General features: G+C 36.6%; 1 protein-coding gene across 41 annotated transcripts in view; it reads left to right on the forward strand.

Annotated features, from left to right (window-relative positions):
- SHLD2 (shieldin complex subunit 2) overlaps positions 1-20796 on the forward strand; it is a 29076-nt gene extending 8280 nt beyond the window's left edge. For 11 of the 41 annotated variants that reach the window (XM_064430178.1, XM_064430173.1, XM_064430181.1 and 8 more), the window contains 9 exons: positions 9567-9721; positions 10775-13199; positions 13717-13824; positions 14573-14767; positions 15607-15741; positions 16747-16953; positions 17801-18035; positions 19650-19765; positions 20345-20796. In XM_064430178.1, the coding sequence (XP_064286248.1) occupies positions 11702-13199; positions 13717-13824; positions 14573-14767; positions 15607-15741; positions 16747-16953; positions 17801-18035; positions 19650-19765; positions 20345-20517 (2667 nt within the window). In that variant the 5' untranslated portion in view covers positions 9567-9721; positions 10775-11701 and the 3' untranslated portion in view covers positions 20518-20796. Of the gene's footprint in view, positions 1-627; positions 667-694; positions 806-830; positions 1805-2695; positions 2789-3067; positions 3168-4180; positions 4266-9566; positions 9722-10774; positions 13200-13716; positions 13825-14572; positions 14768-15606; positions 15742-16746; positions 16954-17800; positions 18036-18267; positions 18558-19649; positions 19766-20344 lie in introns of those variants that run through there. The other 30 variants (XM_064430162.1, XM_064430159.1, XM_064430149.1 and 27 more) reach the window with 13 other exon arrangements.
- The last annotated feature ends 2189 nt before the right edge of the window (positions 20797-22985 follow it).

Here is a 22985-nt window from a genome sequence, read left to right on the forward strand (position 1 = left end):
TAATTTTCAGAGCATATTCAGTTTACTTATTCCTAGCAACGGAAATAGTGAGGTCTAATGGAACTGCAGCTCATTAATTTTATGTTGAAGATGATGAAAAATAGAAATTATGTAAACTTTTGCAGGTTCTGTTGAATTAAAAGAATCCAGAGAAATTAGTAATAGAGGAATGAGCAGAAGTGCTCTTGGAATAACAAGTACCATCCATGGCTTCATCCATAAGCTACTTTAATGGGTCAGTTTGGATAAAAGGAAGGGTTGTCAAATACCTTACATTTAGGTTTTGCCAGCAGATTTAATTTCAATTGTTTTCAAACTGTATGCTTAATATGTCTGAAATGAAGTCAGTCTGTCAGCAAATCTTCATCCAGCAAATTGCATGATGGCGGGTGAAGAGTAGGTAATATAATTTGACCTATGGTTAGAAAAATTTCTGAAATGCTAAGTAAGGTAGAATTATTCAGCAAGCAAAGAAAATAAATACTGGGATTGGCGTGAGTTCTTTGGGAATATGCCAGTGTAGATATGATTGTGCTTTTTTTTGCTGAGAATGTCAGATCAGCTTGTTTAAAGCAGTGTAGTTTCTTGAACTTAGACTTGTTTTTGTTTCCTGTTTTCCCACCCTAGATCGTAAAAGAGCATAAAATTGAGATAAGGTGGAGGAAGGTGAGTTTATTAGCTCTGTACTGCATGGATTGCTAATTCTAAAGGGCCTGTTGGGAATACAGACTTTGCAGTTGGACTGTTCCCTGGCCTCATTGTGTCCAGCAAAGGAGCCCCAGGAGGCAGAGCTCTGGCTTCTCAGGTGTGAGGTGTTCATTCTTACAGTGAGCTCAAACCCCTCATGGCATCAACGCTTGTAAAGCAGCACTAATCCTAGAGATCAGTGGCAAGCTTTCTGCCACTAGTTCTGCTCTTGACATCTAGTTGCTGAGCTGAGAAATCACTATTTAATTTTTACAATAATGGGCTAGAACTACTCTTGAAGTATCATGAGTACTCTTATGTGAAGCGTGGTGGCAAATTTCTGCCACGGAGCCTGGAACTAGACTGGAAAGCCAGTGTAATGTGGAAAAACCTATATAGCTTCTACAGCTGCAGTCCCCTCTAAACTGTATTTTGATTTATATAAGATGATCTATTGAGAATTTGAAAGAATAGTTTGACCTATTTGGGTAAAGTTTCCCCACATCTTTCTAAAATACTGATGTTGGCTGCAAGAGTGAAATTTTCATTGTTGAAAGGTAAATGTGAGTCAAGACGTTTTTTAAGGGGCTTTGATTTTTTTGATATTCATAGTCTTATAAAGCTGGGCTCTCTTTGGAGAGGACCCAGCAGTACAGTGTAAGTGGCTTTCAAATGCTAAGCAGTTGAGAATGCTGCTTCCTTCTCCATGTTTGCATGCTCCAAGGAAAGCTGAGATGCCCACTAAACAGTTTGTCACTTCAGAGCTGCCTGGAGAAGGGGACTGCATAGAATAGCTTCCAGGATCAGAACCTTATCCTTTAAACTTGCCTGGAAATATAATGGAAGTGATTGTTTTTTAAACACTCTGTTTCCCCAGTTAAAGGGACAAGGATAGGTAAAGGGACTCGACAGCTGCTTCTCATTTGGGATTGGAATCTTAACTTCCATCAGAGTTGGTATAGTAAAACTTACTTGTTTGCTATATAGAGAAAGAAATGACAAGTAACATAATGTATGAAGGAATTAAAAACTACACACTATGATTGCACAGTTCTTAATTCTTATGATGTTACCTCTTCCCTCTTCTATATTTGCCTTTTTTAATGAGGAATGCAATGTAAGTGGACATTGTTTTGGATGTTTTTCTTTTCAGCTTCATCAAATCAAGTTCTTGCACGTGCTCATTTTTGTCAAACTTTGCATCCATGCCCATTGCTTACTAATTTTTTCTCACTGTGATTTTACTGTTCAGTTTTCTGCATGGTTTTTCTGTTGGCAGCTGAAGTTCATAACATTGTTTATATATTGTAATGTCATAAAGTTGCTGTTGAGAGAAGTATGTTAATATTTTGATTCTCAGTTTTGTCTGAATACCTTGCATTTACTGAATGAATGCTATCTTTATTTTTGAAAAGGTACCTTCAATTATTTTTTAATCTGGTTTCCATCATATAAACTAAATCTCCATTTGCTGCTTTTTAGATTTGTGTGGCAAATATGTCTTAGTGGTTTAGTTTTAGTCTTTTATTTATCTCAAATTCTTCTGCTGCTCCAGTGTTTCATAGCAGTTAACGTGAACTGTTGCCATACCTCACTTAATGTTTTTTATGAGCACATGGCTCCTAAACTGGCACTCATTTAGATGATATGTTAGTTTGACCTGCAAGATAAAGTTCTAGTATAAAATGTAATGTTAACATAATCGTAGTTCTTGGAATGCAATGCCAGGTAATTCAGAACATTAGCCAAGACAGAACAAACTGTATTGCCTCTTGAATTCCTGTATCTCTGGTCTGTTGTAAAGATTACTAATCTCTAGAGAAAGATAATGGATCACATGTTTAGTGTAACAGCTTTCTGGGTTTTCTGCTTTATCTGCTAATTTTAAAATATTTTAAAGTAAGCTCATATAAACAAGTTTTAATGTGAAATTTATTGGAAGGGAAACCAATATGTATTTACTAATTTCCTGTCATACCTCAAATTTTCCTCTTTCATGTTTTTACAGAATGTAAAATTCAGGTGCATGTGTGGCACTAAAGCACCACGAGTTACACGGAGCTGTCTGCCTGTAAATGATGTCACTTGACATGGAGTAAGGGTGGGTTACAAAACACTCTTCAGAGCTCTGTACCAAACTCATATGTGTGTTGGGGCTTCAAAGAGAACTCCTGTTAGAAAGACAGATTTCTAACATTGCCACTGTCATTTCTGTTCTATGTGAAAATTTCCTGCTAATGTTTTTCAAAAAATGTTTTGAAGTCTATTGTGATTTTAGCTTTGTATAGCAGCTCACATGGCTTTCTAGATAAAGAATATGCTAATATACTAATAGCCAATATTGGCCTTGTGTACATCAATCTTATTGTTTCTATTCTAGTGAAAATCAAATATAGAACTTGCAACAGCTGGCAGACAGAAAAAGAATTGCATTTGCAAACAGGATTGCAGTTCCAGTACAGAAGGTGTTAAACTATGAGGTGACAATTTCTTTATTATCTCTACTCTCTTTGCATTATATTGCAAAAAGAAGCAATTTATAGTTTTACTTCAGATTGCAGCACCTTCTGCATGAAGACAAATGAATAAATAGTTTTCATCCTTAACTCTTCATACTTCAGGAGCTTTGGATGTTAAGCAACTTAAAATTTCAGGGGCATGACTATGTAGTAGTGCAAATAATAAAAACATTTATAAAAGTTACTGAATCAAAGGCAGCTGAGTGAAGGTTCACAGCAATAATGGCACAGTGCAGATAATAATTGAAGTTTTACCTTGAACAAAAACAATGAAGAAAATTATATGCTTTGACTGAGAGCAAAGGTGCAAGAAAGTTTTTACCTGTGGCTATGCTGCTGTGCCCTGCTGCTACACACTATGGCTTGGAACAGTAGAGGGAGATCCAGCATGACTTGTTACATCATACCTTGAGTTTTTTGATTTTTCTTGAGGTGTTTTCAGACAACTGAATTACCATGGAAAAGAGTACAGGCCAAATCAGTGTTTCTGGCATTTAATTAGTACACTTCATTCACATTTTGTTCCATTGTGATGATTTCTTTTAACTTTTCAGGGCAGTAGAATAGAAAATTGTGATCTACAATTTTTTGAAGTATAATCAGTCAAATTACTTTTAATAAATAGTCAAAGTGCATTGCTGTCCTAAAGTCTGAAAGAAAAGCTACCCATTTGAAATAAGGAAATTTGCATCTAAAAGGCACCTTTGGCTCAGTCAGCTATGTTGATAGTTACTCAGTGTCACCTGTTCCCTGTTAAAGCTTAACCAGTTTGCTAAACTAACATCCATCTGAACCATTGAAATGTAAAGGCTTATATATTAAAAAGCCAATGCTAATTTTCTTTATTTATCATATCTTAATTTTTTCTAAGTAAATGCCAAAAGACTTGAAAACTTTGTTTCTATTTCCAGAAGGTTCACTGTAGTTCTCACTCACTTAAAATAATTTGAATGTTTTGTCTTGCTTTCCTGCAGTGCCCTAGTAAATTAGCAACTTTACTACTTACTGGAATAGCCAGGAAAGAGTGTTTGACATTCATGCAGTTCTGCAAAGAAGTAGGTAGGTGTGTTCCTTCCGTGGCCACAACAAGGAGCAAGTGTGGGCAGTGAACCATCAGTGATCTTTGTAATGCTCTTCACCAGTGTACAGAGACAGTGGCTCAAGTCTGAAGGTTATGTTTCCTTAAGGGAGCTTTATCTCTTAAAAAATCTTAACCCTCTCAACCTACAGATAGAAGAGCAAATCCTTTTCATTTACAGCTGAAGTGTATTCTTGGGGTGCATGCAGAAGGGAAATACTAACATAATCTTGAAAATCCTTTGCCTTTACAAGAACTGAAATTCCAGATTTGGATATAAAAGTCATTACTGTCACATTAACATGTAGTTGACATCTCTCAAGAGTTTTGTTTAAATTACAATGCTTGCATATAAAGCATGTGTTTGAACTTTTCTTTTGAGACACTGGATCTGTAGAAATGTGTAAAGCTGGCTTTCATCTCCTGAGATATGGAAGTACTGAGGAGATCAGCAATTGATTGGACTGGATTGCCAGCTCCATTGAGCCTCACAGAAATACACTGATGATGGCACATAAAGGATGTAGCTGCACACTAGAGGAACAGATAAAATATGCATGGGGATATTTTCATGGGGAGGGAATTAGATAGCCCTGGTGCCATAGGTTCAGTCCTGACAAAAAGTACTTGCTGCTGTTTATGTTTGCAGCAAGGTTAAGTGTTTGCTCTTCTGGAGGGACCCTCTATATACAGTGATGAAGCAGATGAAGTCATGATTGAGCTATTGGTCTGAAGGTGTCTTGTGGGCTCATGTGCCACCTGGCTTCTTCTGGAGCTCCTTGTGTAGCTTGTAGTTTTGAACAGCCTTGGAAAATTACTTGCTGTAGTGATGACTTGTGTTCTCCAATATGACTTCTTGGCGTGGGTGACTGATTTTTCAGTTGACAGACAGTGACCTTTAATTGTTTCATGATGCTGACAAATGAGAAGTATCCCACTTGTCTTAAAGGCAAGAGGAAGTGCAGCTTCTGTTAAGGTCTATTGCTAGCTTAACCACTTGTGGGGAGTGCAAGATATTTTCCTGGCACTAGTAGAGTACTTACATGGAAATAAAATAGAGTAGATTACTTTACTTTATTACTTTATGGTAAACTTAAGAATTTTCAACACCCTGTCTCCCACAGTAGAAAAGCAAAAGGACAGTCTTACCTATGGCTGTTGTCCAAAACAGTGACAATATCCCATTTTTGACTATGAACATGCAGTCAGCATCCAGGTTTTCATTATAAAACTTCATCTTTTTTGAGTAAGGCTTTTGTAAAGATGGGAAAATAATATTGGTGGCTTTGTGTTTTAAATATTTCTTTTATATATATATATATATCTTCTGGTCCTAATAAGTCAAATCTACCAGCAGTTAATCTGATGGAAATGAGGCTGTAGTGAGGTTTCTTTGACCAGTTGCCTTGCTTTCATCTTAGGTCCTGTATTGCTTTATCCACCTCTGTTTATCAGGTTTCAGTCCCAACATAGATTTTCATTGGTAATGATACCTGTGGAATATTTTCTGCAAACTAAATAGTTTTTCTAAAAAAAGCCACAATGATGCCATTCTGATATTGTGAGGTATTTTAATATGCTGAAATATATGGAACAATATATTTCTTGACAGCAGGTATAGCAGTTTAGTTGTTTAAATAGTTCTCAAAAATACAGGTTTGGGGAATGAGTGTTCTTCAACAAAACGTGCATGGCACATTTGTGTATCTTTGACCTTCTACCTTTATCTTTCTTTTCTACTCAAAAGGTCAGTGTTCTCTAGAACTTCTGACTTCTTTTGTTTGTAGCAGCCACTGGATGCTCCTATCTCCTTAATTATATGTTTTTGTGTATTGCAAAACAAAAATCAATAAATAGAATTTACTTAAGGGGCCATCTCAAGAGGCACAAAGGCTGCGAGGAAAAAATTATCAAGTTAATCACAAAAGCCTACCACGTTACTCCAATTTTCAAAGACAATGAAGACCATCTCAGTGGCTGAATTGAAAGTATATTATCAGTGTTCAAATTCTTGCATCATTTAGTTTCAAAAAAATAATAATAGTAAAATAAAGTGGCTGATGCAACTGCTCAGTAGATGCCTTTTTATGACCCAAGCTTGTATTTACAGAAGAAATGTCTTCATTTCAAATCTAGGGAAATATTTTCCTTCTAGAACACAACTTTAGAAACCACAGGCCTTGATCCTGCAGGCAAGTAGATACACATTAAATATTAGCAATAGCAATGCCATTTGATTGCTTGCCTTCTTTTTGTATATTAATAGTTGAGTAATAGTTATGAAGAACAACTTGTCTCTTCTTACTCAGTATTTTGATATAACATTTTTTGCAGTGTCAGGCTGTGGAACTGCTTAGAAGGCTGCTTTCTGGTTTAAATTATTTCCCTGCTGCTGCAGGAGCATTTAGGAAGGTTTCTATTGGTTTACCTAAACCATAGGTGTTCTGTATTCTAGAAGTCATCTTGTTACTGAAAGTGCTCCAAATAAGGAAAAAAAATTGGATACCTCGTGTTTTATGGCCAGGTATTGCTGAATACAGGTTTTATGTATTTGCAAACCAGCTGTACCTACCTTGAGTCCAAATGGTGTTGTAGTCCTCTGGTAATAGCCAGTGAGAAGAACTAAATACTGAATGCTGCTATTTAACTTCAGTAGTAAGTACTAATGGAAATTATTTTGTGGTCAATAATAAACTAAGTACCTCATTTAAAAGTAACTTTATACTAATTACAGATACTGCTGTAGGCAAATGAAGGTTTGTGATTTTCATCAATTTTGATATCAACTAGCAGAGTCCTGCTATACCACCAGGTCTGGTTGACAGCAGTGTCTGTGCACAGTATTCCATGTGCTAGCACAGTGTTACTATGTGAGCCAAGTGATCATCCTGGTGTAAAATTGCATTTGGTTAGACAGGTCATTTATGGACAGGACTACAGTCTTTGCCTGAAACCTGGTATTAAAATTGAGATAAAAGGTATTTGGTGATCGTAACAATCACCAGACAGGGGATGACAGAATTAAGACCTGTTCATTTGCCCAGTTGCCCCTGTGTGTGTTCTCCTGTATCTGTGTTCCCTTCAGTTCTTCTGTGTGTGTTCTCCCACATCTGTGTTCTCTTGAGTTTTTGTTAGGTGCCACCAGCCTTGCCTACTGCAACCCACGTAAATCTCCTTGAACTGCCATTCACTTACACATATCTTCTTTTAAGCCCATATGATACATCCCTCACTCTTATGTAGAGTAAGTTTGCTTCAGCTACAAGGTGCTTAGCTTGAGTTCTTCTGTCAGTTTTTATTTTCCATTGTGTGCCTCTCATGTATTTGGACCAAGCTTATTGTTTCAGTAGATAGGTGCTGTTGCTGGTGTATTGATTCACTTGCGGTGCCAGCAGGAGTTGTTGGCAGAAGGATCACCCTTCTTTTTCTTGCACAAGTTGCAAGCAAACTGTAATGCATTCCTCACTTCATCCCAGAGTTGTTTCAGTTTCTAAGTGTATGAAACTGTTACTACACTGCTTGCTGTTTATTCTTTCAAAGTTACTGTACAGCTGCAGTACCTGGCTTTTTAAAAAGATCATTTTTGGAAGAATTTTGGGAGGAGATTTGAGCAGCATGGTGAAAGTGCCAGGAGAGTTTCCTGTGGTGTAATCAGAATTCTGCATCAAGTAGTTTTTCTGGTTTCTCTTTGATTGGCAGCTGTCTTAGTAGATTTTCTACTTCACAATCAGATGGGTTGAGTTGTAGAAAAGAGAAAAGCCCAGCCAAACAACCCTACAGCTTGAATTGAGCTGAAACCAAATACTCTGAAGATGGCTATGAATAATTCAGTTTACTCCGTTGTAAGGTAGATGAATCAATTCTTTAATTTTTTATACTACATGTAGGAGGCATATAAAGTGAAGTATGTGAATAAGGGAGGATTAAGTCCACAATAGAAGTTAAAATTTAGAATTTAAGAAATATCCTACTTTATGTATTTATTACTTAGTGGGCCAGCTTTTCAGCAGGTAAAGGACAATATAATGTTTTCTTGCATATTTTAGGGGTCAAGTCATTAACCACTTAGCATTTTGGATGTTCATCAAGCTGCAGCAAATCAAATAAGAAAGTTAAAAGAATGCATTGTTTGTCTCCTAAAACTTTAGTCTTTCTAGAGGGTAAAGTAAACTTTGGCATTGTATTTGTATAGTTCTTTGTCATCTGTTGAATTGCTGTCTTTTATTTCTGTAATTTTATTTGTAGTTTGAAACTTTGTAGTGTGTAACAGACATAAAAAAACTCTTAACTGGAGGTTGAATTAGTGTGGTTTACTTTTAGTGTACAGGGCTTGAGTAAAGACTTGATTGAGACTATTTGGATGTAACTTCTCAAAACAGAGATTTAGGCATGTGGCTACTTTGAATATTCAGGAATTATAGGAAGCTGAAGCTGTGTCACCCTCTTAAATTACCTTGGCGTAATGCTTAATAATTTCCATGGAGAGTGAATACTATTAATAAAATTGATGAGTATTTTTAGGGTGTTTTAGGGATGCTTTAAAGTCATGTATGTAGCATCAGAACATTTCTAGAGGGAAGAGGATTTTTAAAGCTATTTTAAATTTCATTCTATGTGCAGCAAATCACTAGAGATTAACAATCTGTTAATGACAGTTTGTTTTAAAAACCTTTAAATGTAGAATTCCTGTCTTACTGTTTAGATTGGAGGAGATACACTATGTAGCATAATATATTTCTGTATATTAAATCTCAGTTGCAGTGCCTTGCAAGTGTAAAACTTGCTGATGTAGTTACTGTTTTTTAATAGATCATTGACCCGTCAATCAGACTCTGACCATTTCAGAGATAAAAAGCCTGGCTTTCATTGGCTGCTAGGAGTAGAGCACCTTTCCACAAATTAGGAAATGGTGTAATAATTAACAGGTATAATGGATATGTGCATTCAGGTTTCAGTTGTCTCTTCAGGAGTTTTAGCTCTTGTTATCTTTTGTGTAGTTAGTTAACCTACTGTCTGCCCACAGATAATTTAACTACAGTATAAAATGGATTTTTTTGTGGCAGTAGAATTTTACCAAAATATTGGTAGTTTTTTTCCTCACCTTTTCAAATCTGAACTGAATTGTTCTCTCAGACTTTTATTTATAACAATGTGTAGAACTTAACTAACAAAACTCATTGAGTACTAATTCTATTCTAAAGCAGCAAAGCAACAGTTCTTTAAACACTTTTGTGTGCAGAGAATTTAGGTAAACTTATTTTTTTTTTCTTTCTGGTTTACAGGCTTAAATTATTTTAGCTACTGATGATTCCTGGTACAGGAAGGAGTTTGGCATCTCTGACCCAAAAAGTCACTTGGAATTTGCAAAGTAGGTCATTTAGTAGTGGACCTGTTACACAAATCGGGAGATTGGCAGAGGTCACTTGCCATTCCTAAGGTAATTTATGTTTTGAAAATATTAGCTATGCTTTCATTTCAAACATACATTAAATAACATCAATATTCAATTCCTTTGGTGTGATCATAGGATCATAGAACAGCTCAGGTTGGAAAGGCTCTTAAAAATCACCAAGTTCCAAACCCTATGCCATGAGCACGTTTCACTAGACCAAGTTGCTCAGGGTCCCATCCAGCCTGGCCTTAAGGTAGTGGCACTGCAAAATGTGAATCAGCAAAGCAAATCCTAAGTTTAGAAAAGTTACAGAACTGGAAAGTTAAGGAAAACTTTGAGAATTTTTGTGTAACTTATAAACCTTTAAACATGTCAGCAAGCAAAAGAGAAGTGATACTTAAAATGAGGGGCTGATAAATTACTATATAACTGGACATTTACTAAGGTCATTTGAACTGTAACATTTAGATAGTAACATTTTCTGTTTGTCACAGATCTGTTACTAAGCTTTTTACATCATGTATTGGTAGCCTTTTATTTACAAAACTTAACATCACTTCTTTAGGGATTTAAACTCACTATAATTTTGCTTAGTCTTTCCCTTACCTGATCCACTACTTTAATATTGACTATAAATTCTGTTCTTCTGGTTATTTGTGTGTTACCATTCTTTCTATAACTCCAAGCTTTCACAGCTTTGGGTATTGTCCTTTAAAAGTTACCATTTTCTGGGACTAAATTTAAATGTACAACTGCCGAAGTTTGAACACTCCAATGATTTAAGTGGTATTTATTTTGTTATGAGCATAAAAGTGATCAATACTAGTCTCTGGGTTTTGTAGCTTCTTTGTATTTTGCCCTATCTAATTTTAGTGATGTATGTTGCTTTTCTAGTGACAGCAGTGACATACCAGAGATCACTCTTCTGGGGTGTTTATGGTTTTTCCGTGTTACAATGAGCCTTATGAATGTGCAGATTTATTGACCCCTAGTGGGGTTGTTAGGAAAACAGTTGCTAATTCAATTAATGCTAAATGGAAAACTTGTATATTTTTCAGTGCTGCATTTGTTTCAGTGGTCTTTTCCTTCTATTTACAGCTGGATTAGCTCTTGATTTTTTCCTGGTGTTCTCTACATCTGCAGAATTGCCTATTGAAGCAACTTCTATTAGCAACAGCACTCCCAAAACAAGTAGCTCTAATCAGCACTTTAAGGAACAGTTATAGCTGTTTCTGCATATATTAAAATTATAATTATACAGCAGAAATTTTAAAAAATAAAAGGCCTTCTTTTTGTGTGCTGTGTAAGTGGGCTTATTTTTAATTAGCTAGAAAAGCTAGTAATTTGTTGAGTAGTTTGATACTACATAAATGAATTAAAGCAAATCCTAAATCACCTGCTCAAGCTTTACTGACCTCTTAGTGGTTATTAAATAATTATTATTTATCAGTAATAGCCTGAAACAGTTTCATGCCAAAACAGCATGTAAAATATTGCATTCCTAGCAAACTTTAAATAGCTCTAGTGTTTTAATCATTTAATTGAAACTGTAATTTTCAGGGAGATGAAATGATCTAACTATGCTGTGAAGATGTCTTACTTCTATTTAAGATGAGTTAAAATCAAGTACTGAATAGTGAAGTCACATTTGACTGTTTAATTAGCAATAGTAAATGAAGACAAATAGGTCCGTAATGAAACTTAATTTTAACTTCCCATGTACCAGAATCAGAAACTAAATGTTGCTGTAAACTTATTTTTCTGGGCAAATTTGACAGAAATAAATGCAAAATATTTTTAAAATAATTTCCCTTTTATAGATTTTGTACATCTATTTTTATAGGCTTGAAGTAGTTAAGTAGTGTTTTTAGCAGTTAAACTATTAAATATTCCCATGAATTTTAGGTATTTTTAAAATTGTAAAGAAAAAGTGTAATCCTTTTTTTTTTACATCTGCTAATATTTTTTATTGTGCTTTTTGCATAAACCACGTTATTTATAGTCAAACTTACACAGCAGTCAAAAATGTCAAAAAGACCTGAAATTCATATTTTTGTGGGAGCCCCCAGTGTTCCGAGGCCAGGGGAGGGGTCAGAGCAAAGCTCAGCCCCTGCTGGTGAGCAGTGGAGGGAGCTGCGCTTTTTGTGCGAGAGCCCTGCGTTTGTTCCTGGCAAGCTCCGGGGTGCTGCTGCCCCCTCGGTGCCCCGGGCACAGAGCTCCACACCCACAGGGGTCCCTTCCAGCGGGGACAGAGCTCAGCAGGGCAGGTTCATGGCAACAGAAGGAAGAGATTTGCCATCTCCTGCCCCTGTGGCACTGACTTGTGCCAGCACACCTAAGAAGAGCACGAGTTTAACTTGTTCTGATTGTGAAGAATCCAAAGATAGATTTACACCTGCAAATGTGGATCAGGCTGCAGATGAACAGCTGCCCCAGGGCTGTGCAGAATCAGCTGGACAAGAGAAACCATCAGGTGCCTGCTGCCCAGAGCTCACTGAGAGGAAAGCCCCTCCTTCAGAAATTAGCAGCTCTGACATTTCTGCTTTGGTTGCCAGCACTGAGCAGGTCAGCATCCAGTCTGTGGGACTTCAGGCAGCTCACAGAAGTGAGCATCATGAACATCTAAGTCAATGTATGGATGTGCTTTTCCAAAAAAGTCAGGAGTCCAATCCAAAAGAACCAAATGGCTGTAAAGACTTTGCAGTGTCAGCAGACACAGAGTTTCGTAGTGTAGTGACTTTGAGTCAGGTGGCTGTTTTTGCACAGAATGACATGCAGGAAAGTATTGTAAAACTATCAGAAATAGAAGCAGGCAAAAAAGCTCAAGAAGGACAATATGATCACATCCAATGTGATTCTGGTGTTGGAACATGTACTACTGCTCTGCCTGGAAGTGAATATGAGGAAGAGGATGCAAGTTCTCTTGAACTTTTTAGTTCTGAGGATGATGGGGAAAATGTTTCAATTAAAGCTACAAAACAGGAAGAAGGTGCTCAGGAAAATGCAGAGAATTTTCAAAAACTTAATGTTGCTGCTGAACAACTTGTAAATGAAATCCATATTGAGCCATTGAGCTCTGGAATACTGTGCTCTCAAGGAAACTGTTCTCACAAGAACTCTTCTAAAAGACCCCGCAAGCATGAAGATTCCTCTCATCTCTCTCACTCAGCATTTAAAACACAGCTGAAATCCAAGAGAGCTAAACTGAATTCTTCTCCACCTGGTTCTGGGGTGAGAGTGGATCCAGACAGGATGGCAGAGTTCAAGAAACTCCAAAAGAAACTATCGCTACTTAAGAATTGCTGCAGCAAAAATCAAAAGTACAATATTTTGGTCACAGTTGTACATCCTTGTCATATCAAAGAGGTACAGAAGAAGACTAAACCAAAATCTTCATGTAAAGTTCCTGTGGCAACAGTTGTTGTTAGTGACCAGTCAGAAATTGAGAGAAAGGTGGTGCTGTGGCGTGGTGCTGCATTTTGGTCCCTTACTGTGTTTCCTGGGGATATCATACTGCTTACAGGTGAGAGTTCTTTTGTTTGCCTTTTTAAAACATGGATCTTAAAAATGCCTGTTTAAAGTAGAAGAATGTAACAAGTAATTTGGAACTATGGCTAAGGATTTGTAAGTTGCTTTCTTATATCTCTTACATCATTTGAGTTCTCAGTCATCCTGCCAGTGGAATATTGGCTATTCCATGGAAGTTTGCCCTCAGATACAGCCATGGAGAGTCAGGGCTATTCTGTAAGGTGTCAGTGTTTTAAAACAGTTGTTCCTGAAAAGTACCAGTGCTACTACAAACCAGACCTAAGCAGTGTCAGCTAGGGGGCTAATTACATCAAACTAATGAGAAAATTTTACTAACTCATTGTAAATGGTGTTGGTAGATTTAAAAAAATAATCACTGTGTTTCCAAGTGATCTCTTTCAAACCCTGTGCCTTGCACATCTGTATGTAAGACGATTATATAGTCAAGAAAAATATCATACACTTCAATATTGTCAACAGATGAGTTGATAAAGTTGCTTTTTTTCTTGCAGATATAATAATGTGTGAGAATCCTTGGTGTGGAGAGGTCATGCTTCAGTCAACCTTTACCAGTCAATTACTGAATCTGGGGAACTACTCAGCTCTCAATACAGAAAAATGTAAGGTTGTAGTCCATAAGTTGCTGTGAAAATCACAGTAAAAGACCTATTTCAATTACTCCATTTTGCTGGCAATGCCTCACACATGGGGTAGAATAGAAATGTGTGCAACAAAACACAATAGAAAAATATGACAGGAGCACCTGAGCACAAGATGTGGAGATGACATCAATAGGCATGTGGAGATCGTGATAAAGTTTGGTGGCTACCAGTCTGACCTCCAAAAAAAGAAGAGTTTAATGTAGGAAAGAGCAGTTATCCCAGGACCTGTCCATGTGATGTCTGAGATTGCATGAGGATTAATTTTTTTGCAGAATGGAGTAAGTAGATTCATTGGGAAAGTGATTCATTGCAGGCCATGCAGGGTTGGAGACTGAGGGGCAAGAACTGTGGAAGTATCACCATTGTTCTTCCTGTCTTTGTGATGTCCACTATTGTGATGCCAGCTCTTAAGGCAGATTCTGAGGTCAATGATCAAGAACAGCTTTCTTCTTACCAAGCGATGATACAAGGTTTTTTTGGTGCATTTTAAAATATTGCATTTAGCTTAACTTGATCTGCCTCCTCTTGATACTACCCTGAAGTACAGTTGAATTTCAGACCAAGTGTTGTATATCTCAGGAATTTCTTACCTTAAAATTATTCTAAAACTGTTCTGATTTTTTCAGTGTAAACATGTTCCAAGTCACAGGTTTTATACTTCTAAGCATAAAAAGCAGTATGTGACTTTGCCTTTTTTCCATGTAAGTTTATCCTCTGGTGGATGATGGTGTTCTCCATGGCTTATTGGCATACATATCATCAGAATTTCCACACTTCAGAGACATTCCACAAAGACAAGTTCAGAGACTGGATGATGTTCGGTATGTGCAGCTAGATCAGCTCCAGCCAAGTACTTTGGTGCACTCCATCCTGAAAATTATCAATATTTCTGTGTTAACAGGTAAGTTCATGCACTGGACTTCAACTTCTGCAGTAGGTGGAACTTAAATAGTAATTTGGCAAGGCGAAATGTTTCTCACTGCTTGATTTCAAGCTTTGCACAAAAATTTGATCACATTGCACTGTCTTGAACCAGTGAGATACAAATTTCACACATCACAATAGCATATTTATTAGTTCTAAATGCAGAATTTTGAAGATAGAAATCTTCATCATTTGCTCTAGTATATAAATCTTGCAGCTAGATATTAGTTAGATATTTTATCCAGGTGTTCTTGTTCAAAAATTATTTATGAGAAATGCTGTCGTTTTAGTGTGGAACTGAAACAAACATGGAGTATCCTGGATAAGAACTGTGTAGAGATTCGTATGTACTGTTACTAATAATTTTAGTTTGCCTTGTACACCTTGTGCCTGGAGTTTTCTTTAATGTCAAAACTTAGAGAAATATTTCTTCCCCTGTAGTCTACAGAAGATATGGGAACTTCCAATTACAACAGTTCTAATTACAACTTCTTTGTACTCAATACAAGTCAGGATGAATGGGAGCTGAAAGATGCTTGGATACCTGCTGTTTCAAAGGGAGTTGTCCAATTACTGAGTACTTAGATGGATAAAAGTTAATTAATATGCTTTATGCACTCCCTCAGACTAGATTCCTGTTGCAGAAGAAAGCAGGTTATTTTCTGTCCAGAGGAAATTGTAGGTGTATTCTTCTTCACTTTTAATTGTAGCAAAAAATGTGATAACACCATGATTTCACTGTAATACTGAGCCAGTGGGGTTTGTATGCTTATATGCTTTTTACTGTAGAAGTAATGTAATTTCAATTTTTTTCAGAATCTGTGTACAGCTACAGAGGTGGCAGCCAAAAAAAAATTATTCTAACAGTAGAACAGAACAGAGATCAACACTATAGGATGGTTCTGTGGGGAGCAGGGGCTGCCTGGTACCCCCAGCTTCAGAGGAAAAAAGGTAAGGTCCTTGTACCTATTGGTAGGTCTGAAAGGATTTTTGTGATGCTGTTAGTGCCTTTTAAGTATTCTGCTGGTAACATTTATCCATTCAACCTTTAAATAGTCCCCTTGGAGAGGTAATGTATTTTGTGCTAATTCTAACATATCTCCTCTGTTCAGGAGCAGTGCCATCAGCAGCAGAATTTGAATGCAGTTCAGAAGACTGAGAAGGCATAAATATTTAAAAACTTGAATCTATATACAAGATGCACTTACTTGTTTAGTGCCTGGTTATGTTACTGTAAAAATCCATGAGCATTAACTGTGTTACCAGTTTTGCTGGGTCTTCCTTATCATTGTCTGGTTTAGCATGAATTACTGGGTTTTTTTCTACTACTTTTTAAAAAAAAAATTCTGCTTTCCACTTTACTTGTGTCAGGCTTTGTATCCTGGTGATCTTGAGATCAAGTCCAGCTGTAACCAAGTAAAAGCATCTCTTGCAAGAATTACATAGACTGTGTTTCAGCAGTGACTCCTACCAAATTTTACCAATTTTTACTAGTAATTCCTAGTCTTGTTTATTTAAGAAAAGTTAAACTAAGTTTGTCAAATTGATAATTGTGGAGATAGAAGATTAAAAACAGGGATATATTAAAAAATGGAAGTTGATTAATAATATGAATATTTTTTTCTCTGAGACATTGCCAGCATTAGAGTTGACAACAAATTTCAGAGCTGGTTTGTTTTTCAAAAGGCTCAGTTGTCTTGACCACTGAATTTGGTAGAGATGAAATGAAATTTCTGTTATGGGACAACTCATTCAAAGTTTATAGGGAAAGGAGAAACCTTACAGTTTCATCACAGTTAAACCTTATATGTCATCACAGTTAAAAGGAAGTTGCCAGAGCTGACCATATGAGAATGTCTTCTGATTTGTTTCTCAGTCTTGTAAGTGACCTTGGCTTTCTGTAAATTAACCGTGGTGTAGAAAGTAAACTCTTCTGTTTGCTTTTTTGTTCTGTAGACCACATATGGGACTTCAAATACCTTTTGGTCCAGTGTAGTTCTGTCTCAGGTGACTTGGAACTGCACACAACTCCATGGTCATCCTGTGAGTGCTTGTTTGATGATGACAAAAGGGCAGTTGAATTTAGAGAGAAGTTTCAGAAAACTCAAACATCCCTCATGGAGTTGACAAGGCTCTCGGCACTCCTGGAAGAAAAATGCTCAGGTAAATGTTGTCCATAGCTCTGTAATGGCTTTTGTGCCATGCATAAGTAGACAAAATAGATGCTCTCTTGATGAGGTAAGATGGTTGGGTTTTTTTAGGGTAGCCCAGTTCTGGTTCTGAATTTATTTTGGAGACTGCTGCCCTGTACTTGGCCAAGCTGAATGCAGCCTTCATCCCATAAGCCCAGCAGAGAGATACCTGTGGTGTGTGATGCCATGCAAAGACAACTTTGGAACACAGAGGGAAATGCTGACTTTTGTTGTCCACACCAGCCAGTCCAGTAATGATGTGACTAATTCTGAAAGCTTCAGTGTTTCTCAAAAACTCTCTAATGTAAAATAGCAACTGCCACTGAAAACTTCTTACAAAAGGACAAAGAAGACATTTTACACAGTCATACTCTCCCTGATGAATCTAGAAGATTGTTATGGTTGGTGTTAAATTCTAAGTAATTAAAGTTGTTCTTGTAGCATTTAACTCCAGTTTAATGCTATAAATAGTAAAAAGCTAAGTTGTTAAAGCTGTGCTTTTCAGTGTCTTTGAAATGGGGAAGAAAATCACTTGGAAATTCTTCACACAATTTTGATCTCTTATTCAGGCAGCTTCTATAGTGGCATCTACTGATATAGTACCTGAAAATGTACTACTTTTATGCATTTCAAACTAGTATTTAGCCACCAGGATTTTTCATTGAATAAAATATCTCTAAATATTTAAGCATGTGTTAACAAAGAGGAAAAAACAAAGAAAGTTCTTGATAGCAGTTTTGGTTTCTAATCAGCTGTAGCCATTGATTTTCCTTTCAGTTCTAAATAAAGCTTAATTAATATTTGAATTGTTTTTGTAGGAGTGGTTCAGGTGAAAGCCCATATCTTGGAACTGAAGTTCACCATTTCCACTGGTCAGTACAAGCAACTCATCTTCTCTGCTGACACTTCACTGGAAGGTGTTTTGGCTTCTCTGCCTATGATTACATATTCAGGTTGTGCCAGATGTGGTTTGGAACTACAGGCAGATGAGAACATGATCTATAAGCAATGTGTTAGATGTCTGCCATACAGCAAAGTAAAAACATTCTACAGGTAAAGAAAATAGAGCCAAAGTAATGTGTATTATTAGGGTGGTAAACTTTCTCCATTTTAATATCCCCCATATCTGAAATTCTTTGTTTAAGGTGTGGTTAGCAATCCCTGTCTCTCTAATGAATTTTCAATTTGTTGTTCTTGAATTGCTGTATTATTTTGTCATTATTTATACATTATATTCTTCGTTTAAAACTAACTTTTTAATTTCTTTGACTACTGTATCATGCAGGAATGATGTTTACCCAGTACTGTCTCAGATAAAGCTAAGATGGAATAAAGGTTGAGGACCAAAGGAAAACTCCTTGAGAATCTTGTTCCAGCCTAAATGGGAAATCTTGTGAATGCAGAACCATGTTTTTAAACTGATTAGTCGGTTTCAGCTGTGCAGAAATAATATTGACAAATGTTTTCAATAAACACTCTTGGAGAGCAGAGATAGTGAGTTATCACCAGATGGCACTGTGAGACACATATATTCACACTTAGAGAAAATAAGCTAAGTGGATCCAGTTGATGTAGGTACATCTCTATTAACTAATTGTTCAATTCTCACATTTATCTTGGGCTTTGAAATGTAATTATCATTGTGACTAGAAAGACATGTAGCTAGAGAATTGAGACAACTAAATTATTGAGACAACCATGGATGTGATAGAATTCTAGAATATGTACATTTTCTATCTTTTTTCTCAAATTCTTTCTAAACTCTTTCATAATGAGCTTAATGAATCATTGACTTAAATACAATTACTTAAAGAACTAGGACTTAAATATCTTATTTATCCAACCAGGAAGGGACTTATTGTTTTTCCTCTAAGCAAAATAATCTTGCATCTTTGTGCTATTTGTTTTCCTGTGAGGGAGGATTAAGTGCAGAAAGGTTTTTTCTTAACTGAGAAGGTTCTGCCAATCTTCCATAAGACTATAAAATCTCAGTGGGCATGAAGGACCTCAATTTCTTCCTGCACAAAAGATGATAGAAAAATGATAAGGATTTCCAGTGTTTGTATTCTCAGCACGGGAGCACATCCAGATGTAGAATTTATGTGTCCATTTATTTTCAGAGAAAAGACGGACATTTTTGCACTGAAATTTTCTTCTGATCAATTTAGTAAGAAAGCATCACTGGAAATACTTTGGAGTATTTCCAAACAGGGATTTTTATTTGTTCAGTGGTTTGTGAAAACATTTGGTATTTGTTACAGACCTTGGTACTGTGTGGCTATAAAGTGATGTATTAAGACAGATAATACAGAGTGATGTTGATACAGATGGTACAATTCCAAGTGATGCACCTAAGTTTATGTCCCTGCTTTGCATTTCCACCACCTCCTCCGTGGGCAGTCCTGACCATCCTAACAGTAAAATAATTCCTTCTAATGTCTAATCTGGGTGTCCTGTCTCAATTGAAGGCTGTTTCCTTATTTATTGCTCAAACTGATTCCAGTGCTACAGATTTGACACGAGTACAGAGATATTTTCTCATTTTGCTATTTCTTGGTATTACATTGCAGAGTAAGATTAAGTTGTAGCGCTTTCTAAACTTTTGCTTCAATAACAAACAAACCATCGTAGCAGATGACTTTCATGAAGCTTTGTTTTCTGATCTAGACCTGCTTTGATGACTGTAGAAGATGAAGGATACGAAATTTATGTTCATGTGGTGTCTGAATTGGTGGAAAAAATCTTCCTCAATATTCCTGCGGACTGGCTGAAGAGATCAGTAGGTACTGATTTGTTAATTACTTGTGATAGAAACAGGCAGCAAAGTTCACAACAGAAGCAAAATTTTAAATCATTGACAGTTTAAAAAACCCCTAAGCTACCAACATCAAAGAATATTTCAGTGGCTGACTGACAAACTCAGAATTGCAGAGGAGAGGTTGCAACAACAGGAGGTGAGATGGTGTGAATACCTATTATATAACTAAGTAGTTGTAGTTATATACCTAAATATTCCATAGCTGAGTAGAGTCCTTATGTGCAAAATAGAATGTCTTAGGAGCCTTTAGAAGGAACTGGCATGTTTTCATGATGTGAAACACTGAGCTGTGTTTCAGACCAGCTTCACTTGATACATCCTGTTTGACTTGAGGTGTTTTATGTGATTCACAGGTGTTAACAGTTTAATGAGAAACAGGCTCAGTTCATTGTTTTTTAAAAGTAATTAAAAATAAAAGCTAATTTTCTATTCAGATGTTGACCTTCACTTCCAGTAATTCAATGGAGCTTCATGGAGGTAGAACTTGAATGTTAGGTGCTATTGTGAAAATCAAGTGTAAATTGAATTGTTTTGTGTTTTGCAGTGCCCTCTTCAGATATAACCTACAGCACAATAGTAGCAGATCTGTGTCATTCACTGCTGGCAGATACAGAAGCATCCTATTTGTTGGAAATCAGAAGCCACTTCGTGCTAGATGAGAACAGCTATCCTTTGCAAAAGGATTTCCATCTGCTGAATTTTCATCTTGATCTTTGACCTCTGCACTAACTGAGTAACAAGGACTATAAGGACACACAGATGGGAAGCAGAAGAAAAATTACTTAGCTGAAGGAAGCAAATCTCTTAGAAAATTATAATAAAGGATTTTGGTTTTAACTTATGAAATAAGCAAAACTATCAAAAGGATTGGTATGGAATATCTGCTAATGGTATATACTGTTGGAGTAATACTGGTGAATTTTCATGAAATATATTTTTATACATGCATTTTTAAGCTAATAATTATGTGAATAAACTCCAACAATTTCGTAAGTATCTGTTTTCCTTTTTCTCCTCTGAAAAGTTCACTACTATTGTGAGAGACTGAATTTTCCTGAGACCTGACGTATTAGAGGAAGACAAAGAGAATTCAGTAATATTTTAGTTAAACAATTTTTGTTTGTCTTATCCCATGTGCTGTCTGTAGCTTTGTGGTTTTGTTTTGCTCTTGTGGTTGCTTTCCTTCTTTTAACAGCAGAATTTTTGCCACTTACCCTCAGCAATTTTGCTGCTGCTCTTTTCTCTTGTAAAACTCTTGTCTTGTAAGCATTCCACCTCCTTCAGCTCAAGGTAAGTCTTAAGCACAAGATCAGATGGATGTTATATAAAAGGTAATAGGTAAAAAAATTTCTCGTTATGTGAGAGTTGAAAACATGGTATTAGAACTCCTTATTTGATGATGTTTCTTGTTTTGAAATAACTCTTGTTCTGGTAGAGTCAAAAAGAGCCTTTCTTATTTGCTACCCTTGGATGACCATGAGTACAAGTACATTGGTAAGTGCATTAGAATTTGTTTCTTCACAATTTAGCTGAAACTACTGAACACACAAGCTGGAAGTATTGTTATTTTAATATATAAGAAGAAAAGAGGACCATACTGTACATCAGGTCAGCCAGGTGACTTCCCACCTTAGGGGTATTTGTTAACAGACACTGTGCATTGCATGCATCTTCTGCTCATAAACCAGCTGTCTGAAATACTACTAACTGCTTACTTTTAAGATCCTTAGTGGTATGATTGTAATAATAAAATACAAAATTTATTTGGTAAAATCACTTTATTTTAGTGATATGGTAACTGAGTAGTTTTTCTTCCCAGAGCAAATGCATTAACTTTGCTTATCAGGTTGGTTTGCAGTAGTTTTGTGGGGCTGAAATTTGAATACAGCTCTTTGGAGTTGAGTTGCTGGTATTACTCCTTTAGCAGAGATATAATGAGTGTTGAGCACTTTGTCAAATTCAGTTTAATGTAATGAGTTTAGGCTCATTTTATATCCAGTGATGTAATTAGCAAGACAGAGTGAGGATACCAAGTAACATATCAGATGGTGGATCAGGGAGGTCTGTTATCTTACAATTCCTCTGTGGTATCTTCTTATTCATAACTTTTCCTTTAGGTAATAACAATATTATCAAAATGGCAAGTGGTTTCATCTCCCCAGAGAAGCCCAATGTTTTTAAGACTTTTAATTAATTCATATTGTGTCCTGTTTGAAAGGAAGTTGGTTTGATTTCAGCTATAGAGGTTATGGAACGTGATTGTGCAAAATGTTTTGCTGCAGTAGTCTGTGTCTGGTTTATGACTGTACAGTGAGAAGGGTACAGAGCTCAGGCCCCAGAGAGCAATCAAAAAGAGAAAAATGTTCTATTTTATTTTGATTAGGAATAATTGCTCTGAATTACTTTAGAGAGCAGTAATTTACTTAATGAAGAGGACTCTACTACTAAGACAGACACATGCCCAGGGGGCTTAAGCTAATTGGATTTTCAGTGTAAGAATGGTCATACTAGGTCAAACCCAAGGCTCTTGTAATCAATGCTTTGTCTCCAGCAGAGATGTGTTTAGAGAGAAATATAAAAGGACAGGACATGTCCTCATCTTACTGTCTCAGAGTACTCCAGTACTGGAATAGCCTCCAGTCACTTGTGACTCTGGGACTTCTTTACTTGTCCCTTATTTTTAACACAAAGTGCTGTAGTTGAGGTCAGCTGAAAGCATTGAACTGAGTTCCTGCAGGAAATACACCGTGCTGAGGGATATGAACAGCTGCTTCCAGGTGTGTCACCAGTGAGCAGTGCCTTCACCCTTCCTGTTCAAAAGAGGGCTTAAATACAATTCTGCTCTTTTGAACAAGTCCTGCATATATTAGTCAGTGTCTTTTGGGCTTTGTGTGTTTTTTGGCATGCTCACTGGGTTTCTCTTGCCTTTGGTGAAGCCACTGTGGTGATGTGGAGCAGTAGGCAGATAGGCCTGGTGTCATCACTGGCAGTTCGGGGGTTATTTTGGGCTCTGTCTGCATGTGTGATCAATTGTGCCCAGAACTCATAAGCAGGAAGTGGAATTTACCAGTCAAAATAATTAATACTGAGAGGTCATGTTTGGCTGATTTTTTTTTTTGCTCAGCTGCATGTTAAATAAATTTAACATATATTTTGAAGAGAGGAAAGAGGGACTCCCAGCCTAC

Source organism: Passer domesticus, chromosome 8, assembly GCF_036417665.1.
Source record: "Passer domesticus isolate bPasDom1 chromosome 8, bPasDom1.hap1, whole genome shotgun sequence".
In the NCBI taxonomy this organism is placed as follows: domain Eukaryota; kingdom Metazoa; phylum Chordata; class Aves; order Passeriformes; family Passeridae; genus Passer; species Passer domesticus.